Raw genomic sequence first — 18,840 nt, forward strand, 5'->3', positions numbered from 1 at the left:
GGTACGATCGTAACTTTGATTAACTGCTTGACTAGAGTGTCTCGATGAGCCCGATCCTGAGTGAATTATGTGTCTTGTGTGTGTGAGGATTTGTGTATTATGTTCATTGCATTTGATGTCTAGAATTTGCCCTGCGTGTTTGCAAAGCGAAATAGTAGTTTTATTCAGTCTTGAAAGTGATATAGGCGTTTCTTTGTTAAGCCGGTTATATATTGTACTCACCTAATTATTATGTATCTTAGTTGACCCCTTTGAGCATGTAATCCTGTTTCTTTGGCAACCACATTACAAGCCTTACCCAATTGTTTGAATTGACCATCTATTTGAACCTTCTTACCTCTCACGAGCATTTAAAATTATTATGAACTTTGTAAAAGTTAAAGTGTGGGGTGTTGGTTTGGCTTTTGAGTGGAACTATTGAATTAAGGAGAAATGTACATTATTTTAAAAAAGTAAGAGCCACTCAAAATTTTGTGGTAATTCTTAATGTATTTGTGCTTAAAGAAGTTGAGAGTTGAAATATATTGATGTAAGGGTAGAGTTATGGTTTGACAAAAGTATGAAATTTTGAACGGTCAGTTGTATATATTAAAGTGCTTAGGGATGTGTAGTCAATATATCCAAATGTATCATACCCGTCCCGCAGCCTACATTACAACTAAATAAAGTCCTACTTGATCCTTGACTGAATGAGCTCAATTAGTAGAGTAATACATTACGGGCAAGCTTATGGTACGTCTTTTGTAGCACGTGAGTATTACTTCTGAGAGTGAGTGAATTCTTTTTATCTTGAGTTCCTAATTGTTCTTAAACCTTATTATTTTTTGAACTACTCTCTATTGTTGTATGAGGGCACTTGATTCACGAAGGAAAGGTAATGTCGTTAACCTCTGTGCTAGAGTAAGTGAGCGGGTTGTGAAAAATACGTGGTGATTTTGAGTCAAATCTTGGGGCTAGGATGTTACGGTATTGTGCTTAATCTGTTTCGATTAGTCTTGGTGAGATGAGTTAGGAGAGTTGCTTAAAAAGGTCGTGTATATGTGAAGTGTAGTTTAATTGCTCGAGGACGAGCAATGGTTTAAGTGTGGGGTGTTGATGGTAGACTATAATCTCGTATTTTAGTCGCTTATTAAACTCTAATTCACTACATTTTACTTGTATTGAGCTTTAATTGGTAGTGTTTTTGCACTTATTGTATGTTTTATGCCTTGTAGAAGTGATTCTGAGTTATGTAAATGTTGTGGATCTAATTCGAGCTATTTGGAGCTTTGAAATCTGAGTAGAAGCCCAAGCAATTAAGCCGGGATCATGTTCGGGGGTCGAAAATCAAGTTTGGATGTCAAAAATTTGAAAAATTCATTTCTGGCCACAATTTGCACTAGCGCCCCGCGCAAAGTGGCCAAAATTCATATTATGGCACGTTCTGGAATTTCCTACATGCGCGCCGCTTGGGGCTGCGCGGCATGCGGCCCGGTAGCCCAAAAGTGTTAGTGTGACTTTCCAATTCCGCTAAAAAGGGGTAGTTTCGTCCGGTGTTTATTTTGAGGGGCTGCTTAAATACACCAAAACACTATTTTAGATGGACTTTTGATAGATTTTCGACCTAAGGAGTCCAAGGAGGCTAAGGAGGAGTTGGAAGAACACAAGCACACGGATTTCATCATTCCTTCCTCACTCAAGATTCGGGTTTAGATTGAATCTATATTTTCATATACTTTAATTACATTTGTGAAGAACTTCTCCATGTCTATGGAGTAGATCCTTTTGGGTTTTGATGGATTTGGTGTATTGATGATTGTTTGTGAATTATAACTCTATTTTAATGTAGTTGAATCGTTTTTAGAAGATTTAATTGTTGCATCTATATTCACTTGTTCTTGTAATAGAAAGAGGCATTAACTTGTGATATCTTTGCACTATATTGGTAGTTGAGTTCATAGATTCTTCTAAGTAATCGAAAAAGGCTAGTTGAATCATTGATTAAACCTAGTTAGGAGAATAATCGAAAGAGGTTTTTCTAAAGACCGATTCACTACGAATTCTTGCATATCTTCACAATGCTTAAATTGGTTCATATTGAGAGGTTGAGACTTAATCGACAGAGGAGTTTCTACTAAACAATTGTACTGATAATTAAGTGAATTCGAGAAACTCACTTGAACATTAGAAGTGAATTATCTAGAGTTAAATCCCAGACAATTATCTTGCATCTATCCTATCAAAACCCTATTTTCTCCCATTGATATCTTCCTCTGCTTAGGCCTTGCTTCGATTGTCATTAGTCAATTAGATCTAGATTTTTAATTAATTTTAGTATCAACCATATAAATCTAATTTGTTGATCATCTTGGAAGCAATCTAGCTACAAACTACGATAATATTGTTTAACTTCAATCCCTGTGGATACGATAATATACTATACTATCTTTGGCTAGCGAGCACAATTTAAGCGTGTGTTTTGCGCTCGTCAGTACGTTCAGAAAAGATTGACATATCTATATATTTGGAACAATTTAATTTTGAACTTCTGTTTTACCCTTATTGAACATGGTTAAGATCAAGTTTCAATAATCCGGACAATGTTATGGCATGTTTACGATCACAAGTTTCAAAAATCTTCTTTTTTTTGTTGACTTCGTGCTAGATAAACTAAGTCATATAAATTGAAACAGAAATAGTAGCATTTATGTTTCCTTGATATTTCTGTGGATTCTTTTAGAAGCATAATATACGTCAAAATGTCTCATCAATTTCAAGTTCCTAGTGACTTGAGTGCTAAATGGAGCTTGTGGCATCATATTATTTTGTCCACAAAACTAATGAATGCAACAATGAGAGTTAAAACGAACAATAATTAGGAAAACGTGTTGTGTTTAGTGACCCTCGTTGGTTTGGTTGATGGAGTGGACTGTTGTCTCCGGGAGCGAAGCTAGGTAGCGGAAAGGAGTTCAGCCGAACCCCCTTCGTCGAAAATTATACTCTATATATAAGCTTCTTTTTTTTTTTATGTATAATAGTAGGTGTTGAATCCCCTTAGCTTCTTTGCGTGTTTACTATTTATTCTTTGAATCCCCTTAATGAAAATCCTACTTCCGCCATCTACTTATATGATCTTAGGTAATACTCATATCACGAGTTTAGTTTTTTCGATTGAGTTACTAATGTCCCTTTTATTCAATATGGTATTAGAATCAGGCTCATATCTATTTTTGGTTTACCCAATGTTGGACTCCTATTTAATGTACACGTTCTAAATGTCCATCTGTTGACATGCATAAATGTTAAAATGTCTGGGTTGATTGAGAGAATGAGTTGTTGTCTCCTTGTTTTTGGCCTTTTGATGCATCTAACCTACTATATCTAAGGAATTTCTCCTGTTATAAATAGCCAAGTTTGAGTTTAACTAAGGCCACTAAGCACAAATTTGATGGTTGCTTCTTTTTTTCCCTACTTTTTGTTGCTCCCTCATAAGAGAATTTGTCACTCACTGATCTTGAGCCGAGGGTCCATCGGAAACAGCTCTCATATGAAGTAGGGGTAAGGTCTGCATACACATTACCCTCCCCGGACCATACTTGTGGGATTCCACTGTTGGTGTTGTTGCTGTTGTTTTCCGACTTTTAACTTGAAAGCCAGTAGTTTCAGTTGAGGCACAGGAACAAGATAAAAAAAACACATTGATTTTTTAGAAAGGAAATAATTTCAGGAACATTACAGTTGAAAAGCAAAAGAAGCATAACCTATTTATTATATGTGCATTACCTATAGTATATTCTGAAGTCTGAAAATACATTCTTTTGTAAATTCTTAAGTTACTCACTCACTTGTGCTTGTTGTAGTAGAGCCACTAATCCATATCTCACTATTAGAATCCGATGAACTTAGGAACTTAACTTTCTTGAGCAGTGCAACCTTATCTGATTCAGGGGAAAAGGGAGGGATATTAACACTCTTAGACTTGATTAAGTTAAAACTATCACTAGTCTCTAATGTCTTCTCATTTTGGAATTTTCCACTCTGAATCTTTCTTAAAATGTCCAATACTTCATCCATTGTTGGCCTGATATCTTTCTCAAGTTGCAAGCATCGAAAAGCTAGCTTCGCGACAGAGATAGTCATTCTCTTAACAAGTGTATCTGATGTAAACCCGAGCGATGGATCAATCAGTTCATCAAATGCACATCTTTGTATCCTGTTTATTGCCAAGTTAGCCAAATTGATCTCGTGTTTATGCCTAGTTATGTCCACAGCGGGCATTGATGATATCAGCTCGATAAGAACAACCCCGAAACTATAAACATCACTTTTGTCAGTAAGTTGATAACACTCATGATACTCAGGATCGACGTATCCAGGAGTTCCTTGAGGAGCAGTGGATATGTGAGAAACTTCGTTGGGGAAAAGTCTTGACAGCCCAAAATCTGCAACTTTGACACGAAAGTTGTCGTCAAGAAGAATGTTATTAGTCTTGACATCGCGATGTATCACATCAGAAGCGTGGAGGTAGGCTAATGCACTAGCAGTTTCTACAGCAATACTCATACGGATTGGCCACGTGAGCGATCCCTCTTCTGCTCTTTCGCTGTTAAGATGATCAGCAACTGTTCCATTGGAAATGAATTCATAAACAAGGAGAAGTTCACGGCTTCGTCTTGATGTGCAGCCATAAAGAGACACAAGATTTTGGTGCCTCAAACGAGTAAGAATTTCGATTTCATTTATGAACTGCTGCATTCTTTTGCAGTTGTGCTCATATAGGCATTTTACTGCTACTTCCCTTCCATCATATAGTTTTCCTAAATCATAACATGTAACAACAATGAGATACTGAATTTTTTAGTTTAACATATGTCTTACATTTAAAGCTATACATACCATAATATACAGTTCCAAAACCTCCATCTCCAAGCTCATTTGAGGGATCAAAATTATTAGTGGCTTCTTTAAGTTCAGCATAGGAGAAAACTGGAACCTGAAATCCAAAATATTTGCTCTCTACCTCAATCTCCCGACGAAATTGTGTAGAACCACTCTTCCCTCTCTTGCGACGCCAGATAGAAAGGATGACAATGGAAGATACTAGGATCAAACCAACTCCAATAAAAACTAGAAAACATAAGATAAAGTAATCAAAGTTTGATTCTTTGGAAGTGTACTATTTTAAAGTAAAAGCATTGTTAGTGGCAACAAATATTGTTAATAACAGACAATTACCTGCAGCCAGAATCATTCTCAGCTTACTTTTTTCTTTTTTCCCTGAAGTAAAAAAAGAAGCTATTTTAGATAAACCTAAATAGAAAACAAGCAGAACAAGAGTTTTTTCCCACTAAAGATGGGTTGACACAATAGTAAGTTTCAGTTGTTTATACCTTTGGAACAATGAAATTTGTGGTCGCGACCGATCAGGCATTTCCCTCCTTTGTCAAGACAGTGATGACAATCATTGGACAACTCCCATTCTAGCAGAATATTAGAACTCAACAGTTCAAACAAGTCACTTGCATATGGTTTTGATGGTGTAGGCAAAGGAATTGGCAATTGTATTATTGAACAGTGATCTGGAAGTTTGCCACTTATCTTATGACTAGAATTTCCCAATGTTTCATTGGGATGGTGATAATAGACATTGAAATCTTTACACTTGCTGTAATTCTCAAAATCATGAAAAAAGGCATCAGTTTTCTTCTGCATGATGTCCTGACTATGGTTGCATCTGTACAAAGTTAAGTTAGGAATAATTTGGAAAGAAATCAAAGGGGAGTTTGGAAATGAGAATTTTTTGTTAAAAGACTTGCAACTTTTGTTTTCTAAGTATTTCTGAAGCTCAGAATCTGAAAGAAGGAAAAAATCACTCTTCCTCACTAAAGCATCATACTTGTGTTTACCAAGTTCAATCTTTGGATATGGTTTAGCCTGACAATCAAACTTGTATATTCCACACTCGGGGTTGCTAGAATTTGTGAAAGGAAACTTCATAACTCCAAGATTTCCACACTCGAATTCCTCGGTGCAGTTGGATTTGGAGTTACCTTGTAGTTGAGGTAGGTTAAAGATCAGTAAACAACACAAAAACAAGAAAGTAGAAGCCATACCATGTACTCCTATATGGAACAAGAAAAACAAGAAAATAAGAAAAGAAGGGTGTTAATGGTTTATTCTGCAATATTAACCTTGTTTTCTGGTTTAATTTTCTATCAGTTGCCTTGGAATTGGTTTACAAAGACTTTGAGGAAGGGAAACAAGATTCAAGGAGGGACAAGATGGAAGAATTTTCCACTCTTCTTCCTCATTGACTATAATGTAAAGACTTGACTTATTGACTCTTAATCTAAGAGATTTTTCTGCTTCTTTTTGTCTATTTTAAACAGAGTCTAATAAGCATGTACCTTCTTTCTGAAGCAGAAGGTAAGCATTTTGGATCATATGATATTTCCATTAGAGAAAGGGAAGTTGGTAAATATATCAGTTATGGGTCATTTTCTAGTGAACTGTAAAGGTAATATGTTATCAACTAATCTGGACAAAAACTTGCCCAAACCTGTGAATATATGACATGTATTCTTCTACCAAAAAAGGTTGTGGTGGAATGGTAAGTACTATTTCATCCTTAAGCAAAGGTCTCGAGGTTCAAGCCGTGGACATAGAGTTTCCTTTGTCAATGAGCACTTTAACCCCCACCCACAAACTCCCATGTGGAACTTCCTGCCGCGAATTCAAATTTAGCCGGTCCCAATGCGAGTACAAGATATTGAGAGGGAAACCAAGAAAGTCTTTTTAATTATTATGCAAGGGTTACCGAATGTTTATGCACATACAATTATTTAGTTATAAGCATTCTCCATACTATATATTTGATGGGGTCCATCTCATTCAAAAGTCAAAGTAATAGGCATGTGCCTAAAAAAAATACTTGGCTGAAAATTTCTTTGGTTTGGCAGTCAACTTTATTGAATTGTTAACATTGAAGAAAAAGAAGGAAAAATGTGCAAATTGTCAAATATAGTAGGCTTCAGAGAGTGAGTCTTTGGCTATAAAAGGAGAGTTTCAGCTCTCATTTCTACACACCAACAAAGAGAAAGAAAGAGTGAGGTTTCACAGATAGGATATAAGAAAATAGTCTGTGAGAAAATAGAGAGTGGGCGATATTGTAGTGAGGTGAGAATATCAAAAAAGGGTTATTTCTTTTGAGTGTTGTAGTGGTCTTTGGAGTATTTTACTCGGACCTACAAATTATAAAATTCTTTGTTATAGTGATATCAGTTGCTCCTCTCGGGGCCTTAGTTTTTTCCCTTATTCAAAAAGGTTTTCCACGTAAAACACTTGGTGTCGTTGTCACTCTTTTATATTTGTTAATTACCGTATCTCGGAGCTACGTTATAATTCCGCTTTTATTACCGTGAATATTATTTATGTGGAAATTTATTCCTAACAACTGGTATCAAAGCACATGTTATGCTCGTTCACAGAAGTACTATTCACTGTCGGTAGTACTATACTCGGTAAAAAAAAATATCCGGGGTAAAATACGAGGTAGCAAAATTCAACGGAGATAGCGGTTTCTCAACATGGCAAAAAAAGGATGAGGGATATACTCATCCAACAAGGATTACACAAGGTACTAGATGTTGATGCCAAGAAACCTGATACCATGAAAGGTAAAGATTGGGGTAACTTAGATGAAAGGGTTGCTAGTGCAATCAGGTTGCACTTATCGGATGATATGGTAAATAACATCATTGATGAAGACACTGCATGTATCATTTGGACAAGGTTGGAAAGCCTATATATGTCCAAAATGGTGACAAATAAATTGCACCTGAAAAAGTAGTTATACATCCTACACATGGGTGAAGGTACGATTTTTTTGTCGCATTTAAATGTTTAACGGACTAATCACACAGCTCGCCAACCTCGGAGTGAAAATCGAGGAAGAAGATAAGCCATCTTTCTATTGAAATTGTTTCCATCTTCATATGATAATTTGGCAACAACCATCCTGCACGGTAAGACTACCATTGAGTTGAAAGATGTCACGTCGATTCTTCTACTCAATGAGAAGATGAGAAAAAAGATTGAAAATCAAGGACATGCTCTCATCAGAGAAGGTAGAGGCAGGAGTTATCAAAGGAGTTTGAGCAACTATGGTAGATCCGGATCTCGAGGGAAGTCTAAGAACCAATTCAAATCAAGAGTCAGAAATTGCTAAAATTGTGATCAACCAGGTCACTTCAAAAGAGATTGCCCAAATCCAAGGAAGGACAAAGCTGAAAGAAGTGGCCAGAAGAATGTCGACAACACAACCGTCATGGCGTAAAATAATGATAATGTTGTCCTCTTTATAAATGAGGAAGAGGAATGCATGCATTTGTCAGGTCCAGAGTCGGAATAGGTGATTGATACAGCAACATCTTACCATGCCACATCGATAAAAGATCTTTTTTGCAGATATGTAGCAGGTGATTTCGGCACTACACAAGTTACTTGAAGATTGCGGGGATTGATGATATTTGTATCAACGCAAATGTCTGATGTACATTGGTTCTAAAGGATGTGTAACATGTACCTGATTTGCAGATGAACTTGATCTCGGGAATTGATTTAGACCGAGATGGATACGAGAACTATTTTGCAAATAAAAAGTGGAGACTCACCAAGGGATCATTGGTGATTGCAAAGGGAGTTGCTCGTGGCACGTTGTACAGGACAAATGCAAAAATATGCCAAGGTGAATTAAACATGGAACAAGATGATATTTCTACAGATTTGTGGCACAAAAGAATGGGTCATATGAGCGAGAAGGGATTGCAGATTCTTGCGAAGAAATTACTCATCTCTTTTGCCAAAGGTACAACGATAAAACCTTGTGACTACTATTTATTTGGTAAGCAGCATAGAATCTCATTTCAGACATCGTCTGAAAGAAAATTAAATATGCTTGATTTAGTATATTCTGATGTTTGTGGTCCAACAGAAATTGAATCGATGGGTGGCAACAAATATTTTGTTACTTTTATTGATGGTGCTTCACGAAAATTATGGGTTTATATTTTGAAAAACAAAGATCATGTATTTCAAATTTTCTTGAAGTTTCATGCTTTGGTGGAAAGAGAGACGGGTCGAAAGCTAAAGCGTCTCCGAAGTGACAATGGAGGTGAGTACACTTCAAAGTGTTCAAGTCATGGGATCAAACATGAAAAGATAATTCTTGGAACCCCACAGCACAATGGTGTAGCCGAGAGGATGAACTGCACCATTGTTGAGAAAGTGAGAAGCATGCTCGGAAAGGCTAAACTGCCTAAGTCATTTTGGGGTGAAGTAGTTCATACAGCATGTTACCTAATCAATAGGAGTCCATCAGTTCCATTGGAGTTTGACATCCCAGAGAGAGTTTGGACCAACAAGGAAGTGTCCTACTCACATCTAAAGGTGTTTGGTTGCAGAGCTTTTGCACATGTACCAAAGGAGAAGAAAACAAAGCTGGATCATAAATTTGTTCCTTGCATATTCATGGGATATGGATATAAAGAGTTCGGGTACAGATTATGGGATCATGTAAAGAAGAAGGTCATTAGAAGCATAGATGTAATTTTCCGAGAAAGTGAAGTTGGAGTTGTAGATCATAAGTCAGAGAAGACAAAGAATGGTATAATCTCTAGCCTTGTTACCATTCCTTTTTCTTTTAACTATCCCACAAATGCAGAAAGTACGACCGACGAGGTTGCCGAGCAAGGAGAGCAGCCTGATGAGGTTATTGAGCATGAGGAGCAACTTGATGATGATGTCGAGCAAGTGGATCACCCCATTCAGGAATAAGAACAACCTCAACCTCTGAGGAGATCAGAAAGGCCAAGGGTAGAGTCATGCAGGTACCCTTCCACAGAGTATGTCCTCATCAGTGATGAGGGGAAGCCAGAAAGTTTTAAGGAGGTGATGTCTCATCCAAAAAAGAACTAGTGGATGAAAGTCATGCAAGAAGAGATGGAATTGATTTGATTCTACCAAGAGAAAGGCAGAAGAAGACAATGACCAAAAAGAAGGTTTGCCTTCCTGGACGTTGAGCCAAAATACAGTAAAATTGTCACGACCCAAATTAACCCTCCGTAAGGTGTCGTGATGGCACCTAGTCTTTACGACTAGGTAAGCCTAATATTACGAAAAATGTAAAGAAAACACAACATCTTAAAGATAAACAACATATTGTGAATAGCCAAAAGTAGTACCACTCGACATATACAAAATAATTTCCCAAGACCCGTAATATCACTAAGTCACAAGCTGCTATAATCTATGTAGCTCTATACAAAAGTCTGAAGATAATAAAGAAGGTCTCTAGGCGAGGGAGTAGTAGGGGACTCCGAAGATCTGCGGACGCAAGCAGAAGTACCTTGAAGTCTCCTAGAATCAGCAGCATGCGCTAACCCCAAGGCTGATAGCTCGTACCTGGATCTGCACACAAAAACATGTGCAGGAAAGGGCATAAGTACACCACAATGGTACCCAATAAGTGCCAAGCCTAACCTCGGTTAAGGCCCTACCGGAGTAAATATAATAAATTAAATAGTAAAAGATATAAGTAAACTTTACGGTAACACAGTTAAAGAAATTCTCGAAAATTTAACAGTTAAGGGAGCCCTCGGCTTAGAACAAGGTAAACACAGTGGGGAATCTCTCAGGATACCGTCCCGTAGTTTCAAATGAATATGCAGTACAGGGGGATCTCCCGGAATACGTCCGTAGTCCCAAAGTAAATATGCAATGCTGGGGGATCTCCCGGAATACGTCCGTAGTCCCAAAGTAAATATGCAGTACAGGGGATCTCCCGGAATACGTCCGTAGTCCCAAAGTAAATATGTAGTACAGGGGGATCTCCCGGAATACGTTCGTAGTCCCAATTTAAATATGCAACGCAAGATGAAATGGCAGGTATGGCATTGAGTTATACAGTTTATACTGGACATAGATAAGGCAAATAAGGACTTAACTAAACATGACGCATAGAATGTCAATTAGGCAGTTAAAACACGTAAGCATGCTTCTCTAGTCTAAGTTTCACAACTAAACGTGTTAATGCAATTTAATAAGGAAAAACAATTTATGATTTAGAAAGGAAAAAAACTGGATTTTTGCAATAATAGCATGTGTACGTACTCGTCACCTCACGTACACGGCGCCCACACATCAATTAATATCAAACACTTTAAGGGAAAAGTCCCCAACACAAGGTTAGGCAAGCCACTTACCTCGAACCTCTCAAATCACCTCGATAACATGTTCTTGCCACGAGTATCCGGCTCCAAATGGCCCGAATCTATTCAAATAAATTGCATAATGTAAATATAATTACAAGTAACTAATTTAGCTAATTAATTCGAAGCTAAAGTGTGAATTTAGGGAAAATGCCCAAAAAGTATCCCCGGACCCACGTCTCGAAATCGGGTAAAAATTACAAATTATGAACACCCATTCACTCACGAGTTCACTCAAACAAAAATCATCTAAATCCGACGTCAAATTCCCATTCAAATCTCGGATTTTCAATTGGGGAACCCTTTTCCCCCATTTCCAAACTTCTACCCTCAATTTCCTCAATTAGACGAGTAAAACAACAATAGATAAATGTATTATGATCAAAATAGAGTTAGAATTAGTTACCCAATAGTTCTCCTTCAAAATCCCTTGAGAAATCGTCTTCCACCGAGCTCTAAATCGAATTTTGTGTTATGAAATTTCAAACCCTCGAAACTCTCTTTTCTGCCCAGCGATTTCTGCACATGCGGACCTAGGACCGCACCTACTGTCACGCACCTGCGGACAATCCATCGCAGGTGCAAAGTCCACTTACTTGAGCTGGGTCCGCATCTGCGACTGCCCTTCCGCAAATGCGGCTCCGCTCCTGCGGCTCACTCATCGCATCTGCGACCACTGACTCTCTGGCCTAAAATCGCACCTGCGATCCCATCCTCGCCTCTGCGAGGCTGCACCTGCGGACTCCCCACCGCAGGTGCGAAAACACCAGAACCAGCAACTCCAAAAATTCCTCTAAGTCCAAGTTCATTCCGTTAAGCATCCGAAACACACCTGAGGCCCCCGGGACCTCAACCAAGCATACCAACCAATCCTAAAACACCATACGAACTTAGTCGAACCTTCAAACCACGTCGAACAACACCAAAATCATGAATTAAGCACGGATTCAAGCCTAAGAATTTAAAATTTTCCAAATTCTACAAACGACGCCGAACCACATCAAATCTAGTCTGAATGACCTCAAATTTTACACACAGGTCACAAATGACATTACGAACCTACAGTCACTTTCGGAATTCCATTCCGAGCTTGATATCAAAATTTTCACTATCGGCCGAAATCGCCGAAAAACTAATTTTCGCCAATTCAAGCCTAAATCTACTACAGACCCCCAAAACACATTCTGGACGCGCTTCTAACCCCAAAATCACTCAACGGAGCCAACGGAGTCGACGTAATTCCATTCCGGATCCGTCTTCACACAGTTCCGACTACGGTCCAAACTCTAAGGCTTAAACTCACAACTAGGGACTAAGTGTCACAAAACTCTCTGAATTCCATAACCAATCACTCCGGCAAGTGCCAAAAGTAGAAACAATTATGGGGAAAGCAGATATTAGGGGATCGGGGCTCTAACTCTCAAAACGACCGATAGGGTCGTTACAGAAACAGTCTACGGAAATGATTGTAAGTTAGCGCGGAGAGCACCTCCATTTCAGTAGTTAGAATCCTCTGCATTAGAAACTGTGCTTAATAGTTTGAACAGCTGCCGTGGAAACACACATGGAAGGTAAATGTTCCATACAAAGTGGCATGGTTTCTTTGGCTGGTCGCAAAGGAGGCTTGTTTAACTCAAGAAAATCTGAAGAGGAGGGGAACGTAACTGTGTTCTAATTTCCATTTCTGTGGAAAATTTTGAGAAAGCCATCTGTTTCTAAATTGCAAAATGACTGCACAATTATGGGACATCTTTCTAGCAATGATAGGCCTGAGTGGGACAATGCCAATGGAAACTTTGGCGGAGTTGAATGATCAACAGACCAGAAAAGAAGAAAAGGGCAGCCCGGTGCACTAAGCTCCCGCTATGCGCATGGTCCGAGAAAAGGACGGACCACAAGTGTCTATTGTACGTAGCCTTACCCTGCATTTCTGCAAGAAGCTGTTTCCACGGCTTAAGCATAATTCCAGCTTGCATATGGTGAACTGTCTGGATGGAGAGGAATTCAAGATGTTTTGAAGATAAAAGCAACTCAATCCAGAAGATAAAACTAATTGTATTATACTGTTCTATTTCTGGTGTAAACAGGAATATATGGATGATACTGAGTCTCTATTAGAAGTACTTAGAGTCTCTATAAGGTAGAAGATACTTTTTGGTAGTTCATACCTTTTTGCTTCATTCACTTTGTAATTATGGCCCACACAGCCTTTTGTGTTTTTAATAATACAAAACTTGTTACCATTTCCCCAAAAAAAAAAACTGTACTTAATAGAAACATACAAAGAAAGAGATAATCTGGTGATTCCTTTACAGATGATGCAATGGGTGTGAGTACATATTTGTATCAAGTACTTTTAGATGAAAGCAAAGCGTGTAAAAGTTTCACCCGCTAATACTACTACTGCCACAGCTACTAAGCCACTTTTCAGTTACAGAAATTGGTGAAGGTGGCATTTGCCTCTTCTTCAGCAGTACAACATTATCGGGTGCAGGAGAAGGAGGGACCTTTTCACTTTCAGGTTCAGTGTCATTGACAATTTCTTCCTTTATCTTCTCATCTTTGATATCATCAGCGTGTTGAATATGTTTTAGCGTCTCCAGTACTTCATCCATTGTCGGTCTGAAGTCCTTCTCAAGCTGCAAGCATTGAAAAGCTAGCTCGGCTACTGAGGTAGTCATTCTCCTAACTTCTGCATCTGATGTGAATCCCAGCGACGGATCAATCAACTCATCGAATGCACATTTTTGAATCTTCTTCATTGCTAAGTTAGCCAAATTGATCTCATGTCGATGCCTTGTAATATCAACAGCAGGCATTGATGAGATAAGTTCAACAAGGACAACACCAAAGCTATAAACATCACTTTTATTAGTGAGCTGGTAACATTCATGATATTCTGGATCGACATATCCTGCTGTCCCTTGAGGAGCAGTTGAGACATGAGTAGCATCATTAGGAAAAAGTCTTGAAAGCCCAAAATCTGCAACTTTGACACAACAATTGTCGTCGAGGAGTATGTTGCTAGTCTTCACATCTCGGTGTATTATGTCAGATGCATGGAGGTAAGCCAACGCACAAGCAGTTTCTACAGCAATATTTATACGGATAGGCCACGCAAGGAATCCGTCCTTTGCTCTATCACCGTGCAAGTGATCAGCCACTGTTCCATTTGAAATGTATTCGTAAACAAGGAGGAGTTCACGGCTATGCTTTGGTGTGCAACCGTAAAGGGTAACAAGATTCCGGTGCCTTAGGCGAGTGAGAATTTCAATTTCATTCTTAAACTGCTCCATTCTCTTGCAGTTGTGCTCATAAAGTCTCTTCACTGCAACTTCTCTCCCATCCCTAAGTTTACCTAGTAAGGAATGTACAAATTAAGTAAGCTGTATAAATTTAGTTACCTATTCGTGTCATTCGAACATCTATTTTTGCTTTCAAGATTCTTACCGTAGTAAACAGTTCCAAAACCTCCATCTCCTAGTTCTCTGGAGGAATCAAATTTACTAGTAGCTTCTTCAAGTTCAGTGTACGAGAAGACCGGGATGCCATAATTACTACCTCCCTCATAGTCATAATTTGAGGAAGGATCAGAAAATTTGTTTCTTGATGGGAAGAATAAACAACCTTTGTGTTCGTTCTTGTAACGACAGACAATAAAGGCGACCACCAAGATTATTAACAGTAATGCTCCACCTAAAACTGAAAAGAAGACAAAAATGAAAGTAAACAAGATGTTGGAACTATGATCAAATGTCAAATTCAGGGATAATAATATAGCACTAACTTACCTGAGCCAAGAATCAGTCCCAACTTATTTTTCCCTGAAAATGAGGTAATGTCAGACAAATCATGGAGGAGGTAGTACAGAAAAGCAATGATCTGCATCTGACAAGGAAGAAAAGAGAACATATAAAATGTTTCAGTGGATAGAAATGGATATACAAGGACATGCATTTTTGAATAAAAATATTGGTTTTGGATCAGTAGGCAACTGCTTGCGGATATGCCAAACGATCCAAGTGTTAGTAAGACACTGACCTCCTCTAGTGCCACATTTTGAACAAGCATCAGAAAATCCCTATATGAGTAAAACTCCATAGATCAAAATCTTAGACAAGTTAGAACTCTTTGACCTTGAACTTTCTTCAGGCAATTGAATAAGTGAAAGAGTCACCTACAGTCTCACTTTTCAAGTATTATCTTATGTTCCCAGTCATACATAGCATGGAACATTTGACAACATCATAGAAATCTTTGTAAGTCAAAGATTCTTATGTAGAATGCATTTAACTAGATAGTATTGGAAGAAAGATAGGATCAGAAGGTTGAAACAGTGTAGGCACACAATCAATTAGGGATGTTCGTAGGTCGGTACGATACGTTATTTAGTCATTTCGGTTCGGTATTTTCGGTATTCGATTTCTTAAAATGCTATACTAATACCATACCTAATTACATTCGGTATGGTTTGGCTTTTCTCCTTCCGGTTTCGATTAATTCGGTTCGGTAATTTCGGTTTATGTGGCTTGAATATTAACTAGTGTACAAAGTCATAGCTGTAATATTCTTAATTAAAATACTCAAGGAAAACGTTCTAAACTCACTTGAATGTTGACAAAATCTTTATCCAAAATCATCAAGTATCAACTAAGAGAAAAAAGGTACATAAAGGAATACATTTAATCATTGAAAATATCATGTTACTTGCATAGAGTTAATTATTGAAAATTACAGAATACAACAAGGACTAACACTACAAGAAAATTGCAAATTACATGGAGATTTTCTTGGGGATTATACGGAAAACAAGAGTAACGGAGTAAGAAACACCCCAAACTGTTGAAATGTTACGTTAAACTGCTTGGCAATCTAGAGAGTGAGAATTAGAATCTGCATCCTACCGTGTTCCTCCATTTTCCTAAAGAAGTACATGGGCTTTAGTGCCAACCTCAACATGAATGCCAAAGAAAAGTATTGTGTAACTTAGTATGTTGATCAGTAATATCTGTAATGTAAAATTTAGTATATATTTCGGTACGGCTTCAGTATTATTTTTTTAAATACCAAATACGATACCTAATACCAAATTATTTAAAAAACTTAAACCAAATACCATACCAAATACCAAAAATACCAAATACCATATACCAAAATTTTCGGTTTCAGTACGGTAATTCGGTATTTACCGTATTATGCACAACCCTACAATCAATGCTCCTGCATTTCTGAAGCTTCTTACTTTGTGTAATTACAATTCTTGACTACTTGCTAGAATTTAAGAGTGATCTGAAGTGAATAACAGCCTACAATATCTTATGCATATATTAGCAAGTAAAAGCCTAATCTTTTCAAGGATTTGAAAGAAGAATGAGTATAAAGATATTGAACCTGTGAACAGATTAAGCTCAAGTTGTGAGCATGATATAGAATTGCTACACTATTCTCCAGACTTGCGCTTAAACAAATTTCCTGATTTTAACCCCATAGAAGGGTACTTACTCTCAATGCCGTATAGTGCAGAAATGTACCATTGAGGAGTTTAGTGAAGAAGTTGTTGAAGATACAGACAGGGAAAGGACCACAAGTTCAAAGGGATTTAACAACTTCATGTTAGCCTACTTCAATAAATCTTTGCAAACTATTAACCTAGTCCTTCATATGTATCATTTGAGATGACATCTTGGACATGAATTAACTCAGATAAAGCTCAACTAATAGATGATCACAAGCGTTATTCATTTAACGGACCTTTTGATTCTACAATTGTGTACTCAAAATGTAAACTTGAACTTGTTAATAAAGCAGGAGATTAGGCAGCCTATTAGATTGAGAAAAGAATTAAAGAAGTCTTCAATTGGTAACCTGTTCTACTTAACAAAATAATACTGGTGTACCGTGTAACCAAAGGATTAACAGGACAAAAGATCAAACCCCAAAATGCATAGTTTAATGAGAATAAGACACCATTCATCAGATAAGTTATTAGCTGCTATAAGGGTATTTCCTTGGCTGCATTAATTTTGTTGTTTTTACACATCATTAATCATCTCAGCATAATCTAAATCTCCAATTCAGCTGTATCTTAAAGGGGAGCCTTGGCGTAATTGATAAAGTTGTTGCCATGTGACCAGAGGTCACAGGTTGGAGCCGTAGAAACAGTCTCTTGCAGAAATGCAGGGTGAGACTGCGTACAGTAGACCCTTGTGGTCCGGCCCTTCCCCGGACCCCGCACATAACGAGAGCTTAGTGCACCGGGCTGCCAATTCAGCTATATCTTGATGCCTACATCATCAAGCTAGACCTTTTGTGCACTTGGTAATTACACGAAAAGAACCTAAAATGAGGTGCCTAATCATAGCATAAGTTTCTGAATAATTATACTGGAAATTAACTACCAGAGAGAGGCTTACTGGTAGGTTTGCAACTCGCGGAATGAGGCCTGTCAGTACAGAAACATTTGAATTGATAAGGAGTTTCTACAAATCCACAACGCCCTCCGCTTTCTGCACACTCACTGCAATTACTAGCTTTCCAACTCAATCTAAAACCCCTTCTCAATATCAATTGATAATCAAGAACTTGATTGCTTCCCTCATTTTCAAGCATTTCCACTGGTATCATTAGATGATTTTCACACACTTGTAATGCAAACTCAAAGCCTTCATCCTCAGCAAACATAGCAACACCCCAATCATTTCTATTTTCTTCACCACAAACAAAACCAATCTTGTGCTTCAAAATATGCTCGGGTATCGACTCATTACACTTCGACAACAAGTAAATTCTTGATTCATTGACAAATTTAAAAGGGCGATTATCGAGTGAGATGTTCTTGATCTCAGAAACACAACCATTGCTTGTAGTACTATTAAAGACTGAATTTTTCAGCTGAAAAATATGATCTTGATATGAAATCTTTTCAACTATATACTCATTTGCAGCAATATGTACAACAGGAAAACCTTGTTCACTACAATTTAGCCCAAATCCAGGGTATCCACAATAAGATTCCTGCTCATCTTGAATATAAAATGGAAAACTTATGTTTGGACCATTTTTGCAATTTATAGGCTGACATGCTACAAACTGTGGATCAACAGCAGAACATTTATCTAGGATTAAGGAAAATATACAAAGGTTTAATGATATTATCAAAATATACCTGTTTTCTTGGTTCATTTGTAATCTTGAACAGCTCAAAATATACAACTAGACAAGCAGATAATGAAAAATACACTAAGGGGAGATAAGGGTGTTTCTTGAATTTTTCTTTTTGTTAGCAAAAAGATGGCTTCATTTGATATACAAAAGTTGACTTTGTATCTACCTCATATCTTAGAGAAAGTTGTATGTTCAAGATTAAACTTAAATGGGGTCAATTTTTTAACAATTAAGTTGCATATATTGACCAATAAACTCTATTGACTAATGATTATTTAGCTTGAAATAGAAATACAAATGTCTGCTTTAAAGATATTTGTCAATTCACAGAGGATAAAGAAAATTCTGATTTTATATTAAAAGTGGGACACGGGTTTCCTGCTCATATGTCTGCTGCAGCAATTTGCAGCTACCCCTTTAGAAGAAAGAT

The 18,840-nt window shown here is 37.6% G+C and overlaps 2 protein-coding genes across 2 annotated transcripts; both read right to left on the reverse strand.

Annotated features, from left to right (window-relative positions):
• Positions 1-3,717: 3,717 nt before the first annotated feature.
• LOC104096141 (LEAF RUST 10 DISEASE-RESISTANCE LOCUS RECEPTOR-LIKE PROTEIN KINASE-like 1.1) lies at positions 3,718-6,416 on the reverse strand. Its single transcript, XM_009602469.4, has 4 exons — positions 5,370-6,416; positions 5,215-5,256; positions 4,876-5,106; positions 3,718-4,796 (listed from the first exon to the last, which is right to left on the reverse strand). Exons 1-4 carry the CDS (start codon positions 6,088-6,090, stop codon positions 3,817-3,819), a joined length of 1,974 nt encoding a protein of 657 aa, XP_009600764.1. The 5' UTR covers positions 6,091-6,416; the 3' UTR covers positions 3,718-3,816.
• Positions 6,417-13,489: 7,073 nt separating this feature from the next.
• LOC104096142 (LEAF RUST 10 DISEASE-RESISTANCE LOCUS RECEPTOR-LIKE PROTEIN KINASE-like 1.2) lies at positions 13,490-18,631 on the reverse strand. The gene is made up of 4 exons (XM_009602470.4): positions 17,660-18,631; positions 15,038-15,070; positions 14,697-14,948; positions 13,490-14,604 (listed from the first exon to the last, which is right to left on the reverse strand). Exons 1-4 carry the CDS (start codon positions 18,426-18,428, stop codon positions 13,631-13,633), a joined length of 2,028 nt encoding a protein of 675 aa, XP_009600765.1. The 5' UTR covers positions 18,429-18,631; the 3' UTR covers positions 13,490-13,630.
• Positions 18,632-18,840: the final 209 nt, after the last annotated feature.

This window comes from Nicotiana tomentosiformis, chromosome 10, assembly GCF_000390325.3.
Source record: "Nicotiana tomentosiformis chromosome 10, ASM39032v3, whole genome shotgun sequence".
Lineage (NCBI taxonomy): Eukaryota > Viridiplantae > Streptophyta > Magnoliopsida > Solanales > Solanaceae > Nicotiana > Nicotiana tomentosiformis.

Bases quoted from the DNA above. Each gene is read 5' to 3' on its own strand.
- LOC104096141 (XM_009602469.4), bottom strand. From the start codon at position 6,090: ATGGCTTCTACTTTCTTGTTTTTGTGTTGTTTACTGATCTTTAACCTA. The intron at 5,107-5,214 runs GTAATTGTCTGT...TATGTTTTCTAG, and splicing joins GAGAATGATTCTGGCTGCAG to TTTTTATTGGAGTTGGTTTG. The intron at 4,797-4,875 runs GTATGTATAGCT...GTTATGATTTAG, and splicing joins TTTTGGAACTGTATATTATG to GAAAACTATATGATGGAAGG.
- LOC104096142 (XM_009602470.4), bottom strand. From the start codon at position 18,428: ATGAACCAAGAAAACAGGTATATTTTGATAATATCATTAAACCTTTGT. The intron at 14,949-15,037 runs GTAAGTTAGTGC...TCTTCTTTTCAG, and splicing joins GGGACTGATTCTTGGCTCAG to TTTTAGGTGGAGCATTACTG. The intron at 14,605-14,696 runs GTAAGAATCTTG...ATTCCTTACTAG, and splicing joins TTTTGGAACTGTTTACTACG to GTAAACTTAGGGATGGGAGA.